General features: G+C 38.8%; 1 protein-coding gene across 1 annotated transcript; it reads right to left on the bottom strand.

Moving 5' to 3' along the window:
- Positions 1 to 5318: 5318 nt before the first annotated feature.
- Positions 5319 to 16357, bottom strand: LOC127647220 (cytochrome P450 2K6-like). Its single transcript, XM_052131352.1, has 9 exons — positions 16091 to 16357; positions 15580 to 15742; positions 11687 to 11836; positions 11444 to 11604; positions 11049 to 11228; positions 9982 to 10123; positions 7837 to 8021; positions 5790 to 5931; positions 5319 to 5708 (listed from the first exon to the last, which is right to left on the bottom strand). Exons 1-9 carry the CDS (start codon positions 16295 to 16297, stop codon positions 5521 to 5523), a joined length of 1518 nt encoding a protein of 505 aa, XP_051987312.1. The 5' UTR covers positions 16298 to 16357; the 3' UTR covers positions 5319 to 5520.
- Between the last annotated feature and the right edge of the window lie 1730 nt (positions 16358 to 18087).

Below are 18087 nucleotides of genomic sequence, written 5' to 3'. Positions count from 1 at the left end.
ACATTTCCATTGACAGAAAGTAGCATATGTGCAGCGATGGTGGAGGAAGGGTCCCTATGGAGTTATTTTCTGTATGTACCAAAATTCTGCATGCGCAAAATTGTATTTGGAGCATATAAATGTCCTGTGTGCGCATATGAAGGTAAAATAGTGCCTTAATGATTTGCATGCACAGGGTGAGATTTGTGAAAGCATAAATCAAATTGCAGCCATTGGAAAAAAATTATTAGCAATACTTTAGTACTTTTCATAAGTGTAATTTGTGTGTTGCGAAAGTAAATGTGGTCTGTATTTTTGCCAACATGGCAACAAACATTGCACACCTGCAGTCAGCTATATGCAAGCAAAGAAAGGGTGTAACAACAAAACGCATTGACTGCGTAGAATCAGTCTGTATGTGTAAAATAATCTACAATAAACATGTAAATGACTTGTGTAATCCGATATACACTGTTCCATCTTCCCTTTTGTTGCGCTCACACCTTTGGCATGAATTTCTTACTGAAAAAAAAACAGTGCCAAATGTGTAAGCGTGAAAAAATAAAAACATTTACTAAGTGTTAATATGAAATTTTTCTACGGGGCCGAGACCTGGGCAACTTTTTGAAATATCGAGAGTAAGTTTATAACATATGTGTTATATTACCCTGGATTACCCATTAGTTTAAAAAAAACGAACTACAACAGCTATGAGGGGTTTTCATTACAGCTGCTGAGAGAGTGACAGTATATTTGGCATCTTCTCCCATCTGACTCACTCTCTATTTTGTCCCTCTTCTGGAAAGTCATTTAGACATAATAGGGAGCAAATGCATAAATGAAACTAATGCTGTGATCTCCCATTCACCGCTGTTGAAGTTTACCCTGCAAACGTTTACGTCTGCATTTCAAAACCCTGAGTGTGAAAAAGGGCTATCTGAGTTTTTTACTGATACTGGTATCGGGTCCGATACCACGCTCATGTACTGGTACTCGTACTTGTAAAATACTCTGATACCAGAAACCGATACCATCTGATGTACAAATGTCATTACGTAAATTAAATCATGTTGTGTCCTAGTGTGAATATTTAAATGCAAAAGCTGCGACTTAATGAGATAAATACATTGTACAGTTTGCATGTAATTCAAATGTGAGCGCTTGTGTGGAGACAGTGTTGTTCTGATGCCGGCTGCTCACACCTTTGTCATGAGCATTGCATGCTCTGTTTGTAGCAGATGATAGTTTTTGTTTATTGTAAATAAATGGCTTTACTGAGAAAAGAATATACCAAATCCTGCTTTCTCCTTCCGACAGATCCAGTGACTTATTACACAGTAGTCATTTCATTATACTTAAGCAGTATCTAACATCTGTGGTGTTCTGTTATGCAGCACTTTATTTAACAAAATATAACTCCAATGTGTTATTTTAAATTGTGCTGTGAGGTTCTGTATGTAAACGCTTCATTTTATAAAAAATAATACAGTATTATGTTGAAAATGTATTGTTATAATTTCATTTGGTTCAAGTTTTAATTAATTAATGTATTTATTTAAACACCATTTTGATGATACGATTGAATTAAACTGTTTATAAGGTTTCTGACTCGCTATCTGTGAGTAACCAAAATGCAGATTGGTACTCAGACTCGTTCTCAATAAAATGCTAACAGGACATCCCTTCTACTTCTTTCCTAGCATTTGTCCCACATGGGTGCAGAGTCCGCTTCACATATACTGTATATCTGATTTGGCACAGTTTACACAGCATGTCCTTCCTGACGCAATTCCCAGTGACTGAGGGGACACTCACTCACACGGGGCAATTTAGAGTCTCCAATTCACTTAACCTGCATGTTTTGGACTTTGGGGGAAACCAGAGCACCCAAAGGAAACCCTCGCAAACACGGGGAGAACATGCAAACTCCACACAGACCTTCTTGCTGTGCTACCCACTGAGCCATTGGTTCATCATCAATTATTCTTGATTTAAATTGTTGAGAAAAACAAAAACCATTTGTACACAGAAATTGGGAAAACATTCTTGTTCTACTCGAACTCTATTAGCAGAAGAGTCCAGTGTAGTGATGTTGCAGTGTCAGTACTGGCAACGGGTTATTAACCGTATAAAATAGATTCTGCGTACTGAAAAGTGTCCTGTACAAATCGTGATGGTGACAGGTTGGGTAAAATAATTACTCAATGGAGTTCTTTGCAAAACTAGAACATTATTCTTATTGAAACGACTGTGATTATACCCCGAAATTACTCTGAACATGCAAAAAGGTACAATTCAATTCAGACCAAATTGATGCAATCAGTCATTGATTCTTCAACCAAGATGAAGCCAAGGAAACAGGTTGTAGAGCTAAATGATCAGAATGAAAAAGAATCATACCACTGTCCCGCTGTAAAAGGTACTTACTGGGACAAATGCTTGAATTGGTGTGGTTGCGACTGTAACCTTGGTTCCCTGAAAAGAGGGAACGAGACACTTTATCAGTAGGTGATGCTATGGCAAACTCCTCCCAGGAGTGACGTTCTCTGATGCCCTTTAAAATCATGGCAATTAATTGGCAGATGGCACTTAACACTCCATCCCGGATGTGCACGTCATTGCGAGCATATAAACCGAAGCACAGCGCAAACGTACACAGTGTCTCTTCCCTCCTTTCTGGGAACCAAGGTTACAGTCATTACCAGATCGTTCCCTTACAAGTTGGTCATTTTGATCAGTGCCGCCACTCCCTATACGCATACTACACAGTCAGCGCAGGGCACCAACTCCCTAGGGGGGCACCATCTTACCCTAGGGGAGCACCAGAAAGTCCACCGGCTGCCCTTAATCGCACATTATACGTTATTGAAGGACCCGAAAGCAGTTGCGGAACACAGACGATCACTTCACGCTCATATCACTCATAACTGATGTTATGAAAATTGTATACCAGCGAAAACAGTAAAATGTAACATTGTTGGCTAAACTTAAGTAGTTTTTAACTGTCTAGTGAGACGCAGGCTTCAAAATACTGTTATGCGAATGTTTTTGGACCAGTGCCATTTCTCAGCGTGATGCCGAAAGTAGTAACCAAGTGATTGACAGAATGTACTGTCGCTCTTCACGTCCAGTTAGGACAAAAACTCTGATTAACATAGAAAGTATACCTTTAATCACATGTAGTTTATGGTGAGGTTATGACACTGTGTAACTGTGGCTGCCTTTGCCTATTTCTCTCTGTTTAAATGAGAACTCTGTTTCAAATAAATAAGGCTGGACATAGAAATGCATCTATTCTTGGACTAAAAACTCTTCTGACATGTTAAGTAAGTTTGGTTCTCTGGTTTGTGTGCAGATATGTTCTGTTCTGTTTTAAGTATCACTGTACTGGACCTGTTTTAAGATAAACTAAATTACATTTTGGTTTGAACGCCCTATCTCACGACAGATACTGCTCTCGTGCAGTCTCATGAACGTGCCGAGGAGAGCAACTGTCGGTCAACAGTTTCACTAAATAATACATTAGATTTCCGTTTGTTTCTCACAATCATGAGTCTAATTAAACAATTTATTTGACTTCTGAATTATAGGGTACAGCAGGACTAAACGCATCCCTTAAGGAAATTATTTATTTTTATTGAATATTGATAGAGCAACATAATTGACACAGAAGATTTTTTCGATTAAAATTCTGTTTTTTAAAAACCTTTGGGATAAATGGCCCCTAGGGGGTGTAAAGTGATATCGTGTAGATATAGGGGCAAAAGTTATAGTGCAAAATTTGTGAACTAATACAAATAATTTAGAAACACCAAGATGCATTTTTGGGTAACAAATTAGGATGATGCTTCCTCAAAATATCGACTTCAGAAAAAAGTAAACCATTTCCTGTACATTTCAAACACATTTTTATTACATCTCAAGTATTCTATTAACCAACTAATCTCCGTTATGATTGGATGTGTCAATGTGAGCCCAATTTGAAAAATGTTCATAACAAATCTATTTGCATCACTTGAAAACAATGTATTTAATAGGGGCATTTAGCCCCTGCAACAGGGGGGCTTTTTACCCCAAATACTATGTTTTCACTTATTGGAAAGTTATTAAACATTTTTTTATTTAATGACCTTAAACAAAGCTTAAATACTTAAATAAGTATTTTGTCTCAAAAGAAATGTGTAACATATAACGTGCGAGTAAGTGCAGCCGGTGGACTTTCTGGTGCCCTCCTAGGGTACAAAATACATTTTGGCAAAGGCAATTGTGCAATGTGAAGCTGAGTATTGTAATTACCTCTCTGTATATGGTGTTACTGTCAGGCAACATAACAAAATTTGCCTTGCTGTTTTAAAATAAAACACCAGATTCATGAGTCCTTTCGTCTTTGTGTTGAAGCTTAATTTTGTTGTGCTGTGGCTTAATGGCTTAATTTACTTGTTGTGTCTTAATTTCATTGGGTTGTGGCTTCATTTATTCGGAGTGCCTATTTGTACCCCGGTGTAAATAGCATCTGCCACACAGTGCACCCCAATTCTCTGGTGGGACCACACAAATATTCAACAGACTAAACAATAAATGTTGCGGCAGTCGTGTGGGCTGTAAAAGACGTGTGAATGTGTACTGTTGTCCAAGCGATCGTGGTTCTATTCCGCATTTTCACATCCGATTTCCTGTTTCCACTTTTAATATTTCCTTTGATACCAAAATAAGTAATGAGTAAAAATATTGATGAGGGGTTTGATGAGGGGTTTGATCTGGAGGGGGGTCCAGAGGCGAACTGGCCATCAAGAGAACCAGGACTTTTTCCAGTTGGCCGGCCGCAAAACAGAGGCATAATGATTAAAGATATTTTATCATGAAATCAGAGACCCTCCCCTCCAAATTCGAACACAAGTTGTCCCAGGAGATGCATTTGAGTGATCAGGTTTAAACAGCAATGTGTCTCGTCTGACCACTTGTGATCAGATCACCTGAGATACATCTTAACACCAGGTGTAAACAAGGTTTTAATGAGTATTGTATTATGCTTTGTTCAAGTCATTTAGGCTGGAACATGTTACAATGTCCTTACGGTACTAATGCCTATATTTTGAGCAATGTAACATGGGGCATTGGAAAAAAGGTGTAGAGGTAGGATTAGGATTTTAAGAATCATTTAAGATCCTACAGGATAAACAAAAATTCTATAGAATTGAGTTATATCTGTTTGTCAATTATTTACAACAGAATTCTTCAAAGAAAAAGCTTCTACTTGGCACCAAGACTAAAGGAACAACCACATGCCCGCTGTTCAACATTCATTATTTTTTGGAACCCATATAAGCAAACAAGTTGCGTATGGACAAGGTTCTTTATTGATTTTTCATGTTGTTTATGACAGTTGGCACAGATTTTAGTTTTAAAATCCTTATCTTGCAGTTAAAGGAACCATCAGTTAAAAGGGAAAATGTAATCAATAAAGTGAAGAAAAAAAGATATATAAGTGACCATAACAATACAACACAAGGTTACATTCCAAAGCAAATGGAAAGCGTCTGATTAAGATCGTTTCACTGCACACAGTTTATGTGGAGACGGGTTGAGGGTAAATCCCACAGATGGTGTGAGGTCCAGATCATCTTCAGACACTCCAGGTGGAGGAGTGAAGCGGAAAGCCTGAAGGAGGGAGGTGAAGAACAGGAAGAGTTCCATCCTGGCCAAACCCTCTCCAAGACACACCCTGCGCCCTGAGGGAGGTGAAAATGAAAAATGAACAAAAGTTTTCTCTGTAGGAATAAAAGAACTAGTAAATTCAAAGTGCACTGTACCCGCAGAGAAGGGCATAAAGGCATCCTTTTTTACAAACTGGCCCTGCTTATTTAGGAAGTGTCCTGGGTTGAAGGTATGTGGTGTTTCCCACTCATTTTCATCTTTTAATACAGTTACCAGAAGTGGGAAAACGCTAGTACCCTGCAAAACAGATCAGAACACAATAAGTACTCTGCTAAATTGTAATTGACACATGGGGTGAACACAGTATGAGAGGGCTGTTCCTACTATGCAGTACATTTTCATGTCCTCACTAGATGGATGGATGGATGGATGGATGGATGGATGGATGGATATAGTGCATCCGGAAAGTATTCACAGTTCTTCACTTTTTCCACATTTGTTTTATGTTACAGCCTTATTCCAAATGGATTAAATTAATTATTTTCCTCAAAATTCTACAAACAATACCCCATAATGACAATGTGAAAGAAGTTTGTTTGAAATCTCTGCAAATTTATTAAAAATAATAAACGAAAAAAAATCACATGTACAGAAGTATTCACAGCCTTTGCTCAATACTTTGTTGAAGCACCTTTGGCACCAATTACAGCCTCAAGTCTTTTTGTGTATGATGCTACAAGCTTGGCACACCTATTTTTGGGCAGTTTCTTTCATTCTTCTTTACTGGACCTCTCAAGCTCCATCAGGTTGGATGGGGAACGTCGGTGCACAGCCATTTTCAGATCTCTCCAGAGATGTTCAATCAGGTTGACGTCTTTGCTCTGGCTGGGCCACTCAAGGACATTCACAGAGTTGTCCCGAAGCCACTCCTTTGTTATCTTGACTGTGTGCTTAGGGTCGTTGTCCTGTTGAAAGATGAACCTTCGCCCCAGTCTGAGGTTCAGAGCGCTCTGGAGCAGGTTTTCATCAAGGGTGTCTGTACATTGCTGCATTCATCTTTCCCTCGATCCTGACTAGTCTCCCAGTTCCTGCTGCTGAAAAACATCCCCACAGCCTGATGCTGCCACCACCATGCTTCACTGTAGGGATGGTATTGGCCAGGTGATGAGTGGTGCCTGGTTTCGGACTGTCTTTATGAAACATGAATGTATTTTTTGGAATGTTCCAGAGGTTCTCCCCAAATCAACTGATAGACCTTCATTGTAAGTAAGTAAGTGGGGGGTCCAAACTATAATTGAGTCCAAACTCTCCCGAAATCATCAGGGGCTTACTTACTCCCCATTAGTGTCTATCATGTGCTCTCTGGAACATTGCAAAGAAGACATTCATGATCCAAAAGACATCCATGATTCACAAAGACAATCCAAGGCCTCCTCGAAAAGGGAGCTCCCTTCCCTCGGTAGACTGGTAATCGTTACCTCCGGAGACTCTGGATCTCAAGTGCAATAAAAGTCCCCCGGAAAGGGAGTTCCAAAGTTGATGACACGGTAAGGTCCAGAGGTCCAGAGTCCGCTTGTCTTATGTCTATGTGGAGGATATCATTTCAAATAAGCTTTTCCTCATAAATGTCCTTCTTTGCAGAGATTAATCTGATAAGTGATGTCGTAACATGTTTCCATACGTTAACCCTGGGTTTTAGGTACAGTGAAAGTAGGTCAGCCTTTATGTGGCACAGCTAACCTGCTCTATAGAGGGTTTTGTTCTGGGTAATGATCACTTTCTTACCATTTCACATGCGATTGGCTGTTCAACTAATCTTGAACTTGGGATCAAAGTCTGAGTTGACAGAGAAAGTTTATGAGCAGCACTTTGTGGTATAGGTCCCAGGTTGCTTGTTTTTCTTAAAAGATCTGGCAATAACGCAACTCGTATATCATCCTTAGCACAGATTACTGTCATTTAAAACAAAATTTGAGAATGTTTTGAGAATTCGACACCACTTGTGGAAATTCTATTTTTTACTCTTTTATAATTTAATACAAATATAATTTCAATATGTCACACATTGTTTTTAGAAAATTATAACAAAATGACAGTTATGATACGAAATACTAAGATTCTGCACTATTTCTTGATACTTCAACGAGAAGAATGACCCAAGAACAGTTTATACGCTAACATCTATTTGTATTTTAGCCTGACCTTCTTGATGAGGTATCCATTGAGGTGAACGTCACAGGTGGTCTTACGGGGCACACCTGTGGGGACTATGTTGGCCAGTCTCTGGGTTTCATGGATCACAGCGTCTGTGTATGGTAATTTCTTCCTGTCCTCCACCACTGGCTGATGTTCACCGATCACTCTGTCAATCTCCTCTTGGACCTTGTCTTTTGCAAAAGCAAGACCATACGGCATAATTACATTTTCTATTCTGATTGGCTGACACACATTCAAAGGTGTTGATAAACTTCCTTTAACTGCACAGCTATGAAGTAGTTCCAGGTTTGTAGACCTCATTACAGTTGCATTCCACCTCGCTTTCTTGTTTACAAATTATTATATAGTAAATGTTCAAAAGATTGAAACGGTGGTGTAAGGATTAAGGAACCAGTTCTACTCACACGAGTGTAGACGACAACTTGAAAAATGTCTTAAGATAAACATATTTACATGTGGTAACCATGGTAATAGCGGAATACTTTACTACGGATCATTGAATTATTGAAAATGTAACAATTCTTTGTTCTGTGTTCACAATATAGCATGTCCTTGAATGCCGTAGAAACCCCTTCAGCTAGAAGATAGTCCTTGACATGTACAAAGGTTAATAGCTGGAGCTTATCAAGTGTAGCATTAAGATACGCCATCATATACACTTTCCACTTCTTGAAATATCTATGTTAATGTTTCACACATGCTTCCACAGAGCTCCACACAGCTCGTCCATCCATCTCTTAAAGTTGATCACATATATATCCACATCAGCAATTAAGGTAGTTATCTAGGTAAGAATGTATTCCCGGAAATAAGTTAAAATGCTCCATAAAGTTTTAAATGCTTCATAGAGTAGGGTACAACAGGGCTAAAGACCCCTCCCAAAACGCTAAATAGCATCAAAAACTACCACAGGTGTTTAGGAAACTGTCCTGTGGTAGTTTTTGATGCTATTTAGTTTTAATCTTGCTGTCTCAAAATGATTTGCATTAGTTGACAAATTGTGCCCTATAACTATTGCCTATATCTACACAATATCACTTGAAATCCAAGTGTGGGGTAAAAGGCTCCCTCACCACAATTTATTTGTAAAACTGACTTTTAATCAAAACAACCTTCCGTTCTTATTTAATTTCACACAAATGATGTTGCGCTATCAATATTCAATACAAATAAATCAATTTATTTGACCTTGATACATCTTGACCAGAAAAAAAAAGCAAAAAGTGCCTTTAGCCCCATTGTACCCCATTCATCTATTCGGAATAGTCCTGCTTCGGTAAAACAAAGAAATTGAAACATGCTCCGTCTTTTTTTCGTCTTATATTATTATCATTATTATTTAACTTAATAATGGTGTCACATCATAAACATTTCTGATAGGCTTACAGGACTCACCTGTTTGTAGGCTTTATTGATTTATCTTCATTTATTGAAGTTCAATAAACAATTATGTTTGAATTTGCATTTATTATTCACTGTAAAATGTGTCAACTTGACATTTCACATTTTGCAGGACACCTCCTGCCTCCAGAATAATGTAGTTAGCTTATACAAGCACAGACAAGAGAAAATTCTGTTTCATGCAGATATTAATATCAGAAATACCAGGAGAAGCCACAGTTAACAACACATTCCACAGTTAATGTGACCTACAAATTCAGCTTCATTTGGTAAGAAAAAAAAGTTAAATTAGATCATAATTGTATAATAATAATAATAGGCTATTATTATGAAAAGGCATACACAAGGTACATATTAATAGAAACTATAAATGTAAGAGTAGCGTTTAAAAAATGGGTGTTTCGTTTAGTTTTGACGCACTTCTGGTATAAGCCCCGCCCATAACCGGTTCTATCTGAATACAGATCATTTTGTCATATGAACAAATACAGATACAGATAATGGCTTCACTGCACAACAGGTATTTCACATGATATTATTCTGTTACTATATCATGATTTTGTCAAAGCTGGAATGCTGTATGTGTTCTCTAATTTTCAGTAATTCAATGGTCCATTGTCAATTTTCCCAACACATTCTTGTTCTACTAGACCTCTAATACTAATGCGTTTCTCTGACATTCATTCACATCGGATGTTTTTGTGTTAACATTGACATTTGCATGCACACCTTGTATTTGAGGGTATTTGGCCATCAGCAGAAGACTCCAGCGTAGTGTTGTAGTTGTAGTGTCAGTCCCGGCAGCAAACAGGTTGTTAACTGTATAAAATAGATTCTGCATGTGGAACAGAGTCGCTTTTTTGCCAGAGTCCTGCACAAATTGTGATGGTGACATGCAGAATAAGTGTCAGATTGCATAAAACATTTTCTCTACAGAGTACATAGCAACACTAGAACATGAAACAATGTACAATTAAATCAAATAGACCAAATTAAAGAAATCAGTGAATTAAAGGAATGTTCCAGTTTAAATATATTTATCTCTATCGGCAGCATCTGTGGTATTCTGTCCATCACCACAGCATGATGCAGATACTATTTATTCTAAAGCACTTGCATGAAATGTAAGTGCAGCGTAGTTCTAGCGGGAAGACTAGCAGCTGTACATCATCGCACCATTAGCTGGGTAACTCCTGGTCAATCAAGCCATTGCTTTATAAGTCTGCTCACAATCTATCACATTGCTGTTTCAGTGTGCTAACATGGCAACCTCCACCACCCCACCACCACCTGTTGAGTCCCGTCCTGCACTGGGGTAGGCTCCTCGCCCCTGCCTCCTATCTCCTGCAGGATATGACGGTTCCGAGTACAACTTATTCGGACCGCCAGAAGGGGGTCTACGCCAAAGAGAGACATTAATATTCTGTTTTATATTCATCAAATAAATGTCATCCTAAACCTCACTCAAGTCTGTGAGTCTTCCGGATAGAATTGTTATGTTATAAAAGTGTATATATATATATATAAATGTGTCTAAATCATCCTTTTGGGGTAGGACTAATTACCAACATGTCTCCTGTGGGTTGAGATGACTTAGTTGAAAATGAAAAGGGCTGTCAGGACTGTCGATTTAATCTGGAATATTCCTTTAAATCTGGATTACTTTTAGGCCATGAGTAAACTTAAAAGATTCAGAAGTGATAACTACTGTATTTAAATGTTTTATAAAGATGATTTCAACTAAATGTGGTTGTCACAACTGTATTTGGCTGCAATGTTTACACGCACTACAGTACCTTTTCAATTTGCTGTTGAATAAGAAACGAATCAGCAAACCCTCTGGGATCTTGAGGGTTCAAAGTCTTTAGCAAGCCTTTTATGAGTTTCTCACTTTCTTTATAGTTATCCCTGAGGTTGTTCACTATTTGTTTTTGGTTCTTCACAAATGGACGAAGCCAAGGAAACATGTTGTAGAGCTACAAATAAGCAGAATGAAAAAGAAATATAATGCACCACTGAATTTACTCACTGGGAAAAATTTTCAAATATAGCATCACCTTCAATAATACTCCAATTGTTTTCAATAATAAATCTGAGATAACTGTAATTATGTCATTCTTGAACATCTAGAAACATTTGGTAAATAACTAGCAGTGTGCATGAATAATTTGTAGATGTACAGGATGTGTACCTGGATTGAGGCTGAGCCAACCATTTTCATGTTTTCGTATGCTCGTTGGACCATTTCATGTAACTGAGGGTCGCTGTACTCAAATCTGCTACCGTAGACTATCGATGAGATTATGTTTGAAATAGCCAGGCTCACAGGCAGACTGGTATCGAATGGTTTTCCTGCAGAGGGGTGAGAACATGTTAATACTGAATTCAATTCGGATTAAGTCACAATTCTTGTCCTTGTGGTTTGCAATCCTACCTTCAAACTTCTCAAATTCCTCTCTTAAATACATTGATTCTTCAATGATTTTATCTTCACTTCCTCTCTTCCCCATCCCAAAGTCTCGCAGTTTTGAAAGAGCAAAGCGTCTCATTTGACTCCAGTTTTCACCATTGGAAAATACAATCCCTACAAAGGAATCATTTAATCAAAAGTCAAAGTGGATTTCTGACTGGAATCCCAGAAGATTGAAAAACATAATTTGGGAATTTTGAATTATGTAATCTTTCATTTGAACATGCTTCCCACCTGGTGCTGAAAAATTCACTGTGGAAAAGGTACACTAACTCTATTGTGATTGGTCATGGTCAATTTATTTATATAGCACATTTATGAACATTTAGTGTATACCAAAGTGCTGTACATATGCAAATAAAACAATACCAGGGCACAGAGGAATAAAAGACTCATTTGAAAAATAACACAAAACAAGAAATTACCCATATAGTCTACAATAAATATTCATGTAAACGCCAAGGAATACAGATATGTCTTCAGGCATGATTTAAAAACAGGAATGGAAGGGGCAGACCTAACGTTCAGAGGTATACTGTTCAATAGTCTCGGGCCAACAACAGAAAAAGCACGATCCCCTTTAAACATTTGGCGAGAGCGAGGTATTTGCAGGAGAAATTTGTCAGAAGATCTGAGGCTTCTAGGGGTTTGTTGATAGCTCAGAAGTTCTGACAGATAAGAAGGGGCCACACCATTTAAGGCTTTATAAACAAATAACAAGATCTTAAAATGGATCCTATAATGCACCAGTAACCAGTGGAGAGATGCTAAAACCGGTGAAATGTGTTCCCTCTTCTTAGCATCAGTAAGCAACCAAGCAGCTGCGTTTTGGACCAACTGCAGGCGATACAGAGATAAGTGATTTAGCCCCATATACAGTGCATTTCAATAGTCAAGTCTAGATGAGATGAAGGCATGGATAACTGTCTCCAGATCCTTAAATGAGAGCAGAGGTTTTAATTTGGCTATTTGCCTTAATTGAAAAAAGCTACTCCTCACCACAGCATTTATCTGTTTTCCAAAATGTAGCTTGGGGTCAAAAATCACACCTATGTTTTTGCAAAAGGATGAATATTTGAAGACAGTGTGTCCAGGTTCCTAGTGATATCAGAGACAGCACCAGGGAGACCAAACACAACAACCTCAGTTTTGCTCTCATTTACTTGCAGTCCAGCATTTAATGTCCTCAAAGCATTTTAGAAGCACAGATCAAAAGTAATCAGAACTAAGAGGAATATATAGCTGAGTATCATCGGCATAGCCATGATATGAAATATTATATTTCTTCATGATAGATCCCAAAGGGAGTTTTTAAGTATTAAGTATTTAAACAGAGAAAATAGAATGGGTCCCAAGAGGGACCCCTGGGGTACATTCATGGTACATTCATGGTTTAGATTGTAAAACCACAGTACAGTGCCTATAACACTTTCTAGAAAATGTTGAGAAAATCAGAAATCATGCCAAAAAGTCGTGTGACACTTAAGTGGTATGCATTTGTTCAAAATGTAAAATTTGTAGAATATATGGTACTTATTTTTGAAAAAACAATATAGCCTCATATAAAACACCCTTTTTTATATTTGAAAAACAAAACAAAATCTTGTTTGTTTGTTAAGCCTGTGGCTCATGACAGCTACCCTTTTCTCTCAAATGGCCTTTGTATTTGCAAATCACTTTCTGTTTATTTGAGAGTCGAGATTATCTTTGTGAAGCTGATTGTGTATGTTTGCCAAATACTCCATTTGTTTGTTAATTCTGGCACAAAATTAGCTTGATACACACGGACAGCATGAGCACGGTGAGTACACGATCAAGTGCTGCCAATCATTCTGACAGATTAAAGATTACCTAGTGCACCAGTTTACATTACAATCATCTTTACACACTATATACAGTACAGCTGTGGCCAAAAGTATTGGCAGTAACATAAATTTTGTGTTTTGCAAAATTTGCTGCCTCAGTATTAGTAGATTATTGTTTCACATTTTTCTATGGTATATTGGAAAACAATGATAAGCATTTCATGAGTTTTAAAGGCTTTTATTAGCAAAAACACTCAACAGAGTCAATATTTACAGTGTAGATATGTACAGGTGCTGCAGATATGATTAGTGAAATTATGTTAGCTGGTCATTTTGTGCCAGGGCCAAAAAACAGTGAAATTTGGGTTTTTGTGGCCATTGAAGCTTTTTGCAATTATTTAAAATGCATCTGATCACTCTGCACAATAATCTAGAAACAATATGGATCAACACCACAACAACTGAAGCAGAAAACTTTGCGAAACAAAATTTATGTCACTGCCAATACTTTGGCCATGGCTGCACACCACTTGCATTCACCTGGAAATGCAACCTTTAACAGATGCTGTTTTTGCTGCATTATGTATGTGATTGATATTGATATTTTTAACTGTAGTCATTTAAAAAAAAATTTATATGTTATATGGGTTACTGTGGCAGGGCGGAGGGCAGGGTCGGGTCGTGATCCTACACACCCGGTCCTGTATTAGGCTAATTATGCCTCCAAGAGGGATAAAGGTCGACTGCAGGGGATCGTGCGGGAGAGAGATCGTTTACGGACATGTCCGTCATGTGGGTGTTTATGAAGTTATCAACAAAATTAGTTAACATGAACAATTTTACTGCAATTATTAATCTTGGTTAATGTTCATTTCTACATATACAAAAACATTTAAAACTAAATGTTGTATATCTTTAATTTTAACATTAGATAATGCATTATATATATAAAAAAATAAAACACGAACTATCAATTAACAAATTGTACTTTATTTATAACTTTATAAACTATAATCACTGGCTTCCGGTAACGGCGATCACGAGAGAGTCGAGTTCCGGCATATGACGTAGGCGTAGCGTAAGCTCTGGTGAGAAGTGACGAACGCTGAAGCGCAGAGGATAGACTAAGCCAGTGAATGCATGGACGGCCGTTACCGGAAGCTAGTGATTAAAGTTTATAAAGTTATAAATATGGATATTTGTCTTACAAAAACATATCACTTCTCTTCAGAAGGCCTTTATAAACAACCGTATGGATTACTTTTTTGATGGATTGATGCACTTTTTTGGGCTTTAATATCTAAGGTAGCCAGTGATTATCATCCAGGTGGATGCTGCACACTGGTGGTGGTTGAGGAGATTCCCCCTATACTATGTAAATCGCTTTGAGTTTGAGAAAAGCGCTATATAAATGTAAGTTGTTGTTGTTGTTGTAAGGTACCATTCACTCCCATTATAAAGCTTGGAAGAGATAGGATATTTTTAAATATAACTCGTTTATGCGCTTGGCGGAAAGAAGAAAACCATATACACCTAGGATGGCTTTAGGGTGAGTAAATTATGGAATCATTTTCATTTTTGGGTGAACTAACCCTTTAAGAAACAAACTCTTGAGTAAATGGATACAGTGTAAAAACAGTAACCAAAAATACAATAATTATTTTAAAGGGTTGTGGCAGAATTCTAAGCTACAGCCCTGAAAAGGATTAACATGTATTTTAAATTCATAATTATTTAAAATCACTTTGTAGATATGATTTCATTTTGACAAAATATAATTTTCTATTGATGAGTGACAAAAAACAAGCCAAAGTAAGTTCACTGATATTCAATGCTGTAAAACAAATATGAAAAAGTCCAAGAGGGTAAACACTTTTTAAAGGAACTGAACTTTGATACATGGTACTGAATGATTACCATATTAATATAAGATGGCATTTACATGGTATTTCAAGGTGCTTCGATGAATACAATACTGTTGCAATGCCATGGTTCATGTATTATATATATATATATATTGGAAGACATTAATGCCAAAGACTGAATTCTTACCAAATCCCTTGTTGAAATCATGGAATATGGGGGTGATATCTCTGTCTCCAAATTCCTCTGAAAGGTTCACAAGTGCCTGCTTGACCGTCTTGTATCCCGCCAGCACTATGACTTTTTTGGGGCCGAAATGTACAGTGAAAACTGATCCATATTGTTTTGACAGCTGTAATGCAGAACAGTTCAGGAAAAGCCATGAACAGCTATTTTAAATGTGTACTCTGCAAAATGACACTTGTAAGAATTATCTCAAATGTGCACAAGTTTTAATTTAAAAGGATTTCTACTCAATACTCTTGTTAAATTGAGATTATAGCATCTCAGCATCATGATCAAATATCTGTTTAAGTTATCATGAAAACTTCCATTCACTATGTTCTGTCTTGGAACACCTTCAGCTGTGGTTGCATTCAACCACAATACTGTTGGTGAGAACATTGTTAAGGCTTGTCTAAACTGGTAACACGTTATGTCAAATAATCATACAATGATACATTTTTGCATGCAAGCTCACCTCGCAGAGGCTCACGTAGACTTTCTTGAGGTCAAGCATGAGTAGGTTCCCAAGCAGTGGCAATGGTTTGGGACCTGGAGGTTCTTGTTCCTCATCCTGAGATCTGGAGCCAGAGAACAGTAGATAAACAACCACAAACAGCAGCAAAGCACCTAGTAAAGCACTTGTGCTGAAACCCTGCAAAAGAATTGCTTCCATAAAAGCCATAATCAGAGATATCTAGCATACATATTTTCAGATAAAACACCAGTAAGGGATTGATTTGGGTCATATTCTTGCTCTTATGTACTTTGTACAGAGAGTCGCAGGAGGGGCTATACATTGAAGCAGGTTTTGCTCAAATGCATGGAAATCTTGGCTCACATCCAAGAAAAACAAAAACACTCCAAACACTCCTACCTCCCCTATCTAGGCAGTCTAACAGGTCAACCAGCCCTAAACTTGTAGTTGGACTTGTTAGGCTGTCCAAACAAGTGGGTCAAGGTTTGGCTGGTCAGTCATTTGGTCTTTGCTCCATAACTGCAGCATTATATGGGCAACAAGAATCTTACTTTATTGAGAGCCATTAAAAAATAGCATACTGGCTAAATTATTATGTTTCACCAGTGACCAATTTTTAAGCAGGCTTTTTAAAAGTGAGAAATTGACTTTCACTCTGTATATTCCTTCTCTGCTGCAGGTTAAAATAAAACATCTAGGTTACGTATGTAACCTCCGTTCCCTGATGGAGGGAACAAGATGTTGTGTCGAAGAAGCGACACAAGGGTTCTCTCTTGAGAGCCGAATATGACTCTGATATATGAAAAAAGGCCAATGAGAAGTTGGCAGACAGTATTTGCATGCTCCGCCCTCGGACATATGGGTATAAAGGCGAGGAAATACGTCGAGTTCATTCAGGATTTTTTTGAGGAGCCGGAAATGGTCCGGCCACTACAGTGGCTCGGCTCAGCGACGTGGCAGTAAGGACACAACGTCTCGTTCCCTCCATCAGGGAACGGAGGTTACATACGTAACCTAGATGTTCCCCGTCTGTCGCTCTCTTGATGTTGTGTCGAAGAAGCAACACTAGGGGTCCAATTTAAATTACCACATGCGCTGAGCCGTGTATGTGTTCTGCTGACACAGGAGCGGGCAGGTATTTTACATGCACAGGCAACCAGCTATGTCAGACTGCACGTACCCTTCCCCAATGCCCCAAAAAAGTCATCAGAATCCTTCTGGTTACCCTAGACAGGGGAACAAGGCGACGCTTGCCAACCTGAGAACGGGCCGTGCCTGGCTGGCCCTCTTTTCTCTCTATGTTTCTCCGCATAGAGCAAGAAATGTCCAGGGCCCTTACACCCATTGAGGGAAGGGGGTCTTACCCAGTTTCCTATTCTTTCAGGGGGAAAAGACCCTGCGGAGAACACACCTGCCCGGAAGGGGAGGTAAGAGTGGCGAATACATCACATGGGTTTTTAGGTGACATGTGGAAAGTGGCGCAGTGATAGATCCAGCCTCAAGGAGGGGGGAGTTGCTACAACACGGCGACCGGAGGGCAGCTGGTACTGCCTAAAGGAGACGCGGGTCCACTTTTGTAAGGGGACCGTACTGCGGATAATACACACAGGGGGAGTCCTTGACCTGTGGAGCACCTAGTTCAGTACAGGGTAAATTAAGTACCCACAGTGGATTGGGTCGGCGAGTTCCTCCGCTGAACTGCGGACCCACAAGGGCTAGGGAGGAATCATCCAGGGATCCGAATATGCGGAATCTCCTGGGGGAGAAAGCGCACAGTTTTACCTCGGCCGAGGGAAAGGGCGCTAGGTGCAAGCGATCCACCTGGCCAGTCCGTCAGCATGTTAGCGAGTTCTACCGGCTCGGACCTGAGAAAACACGGGACGATACTGACTCAACCCTGAGATTATAAAAATCTCACAAGGGTCTTAGGTGTTGCCCAACCTGCTGCTCTACATATGTCTACTAGGGAGGTGCCCCTGGCCTGTGCCCAAGAGGAC

This window comes from Xyrauchen texanus, chromosome 8 (genome assembly GCF_025860055.1).
Source record: "Xyrauchen texanus isolate HMW12.3.18 chromosome 8, RBS_HiC_50CHRs, whole genome shotgun sequence".
Taxonomy (NCBI): domain Eukaryota; kingdom Metazoa; phylum Chordata; class Actinopteri; order Cypriniformes; family Catostomidae; genus Xyrauchen; species Xyrauchen texanus.
This window is presented reverse-complemented; position numbering and strand designations above follow the sequence as displayed.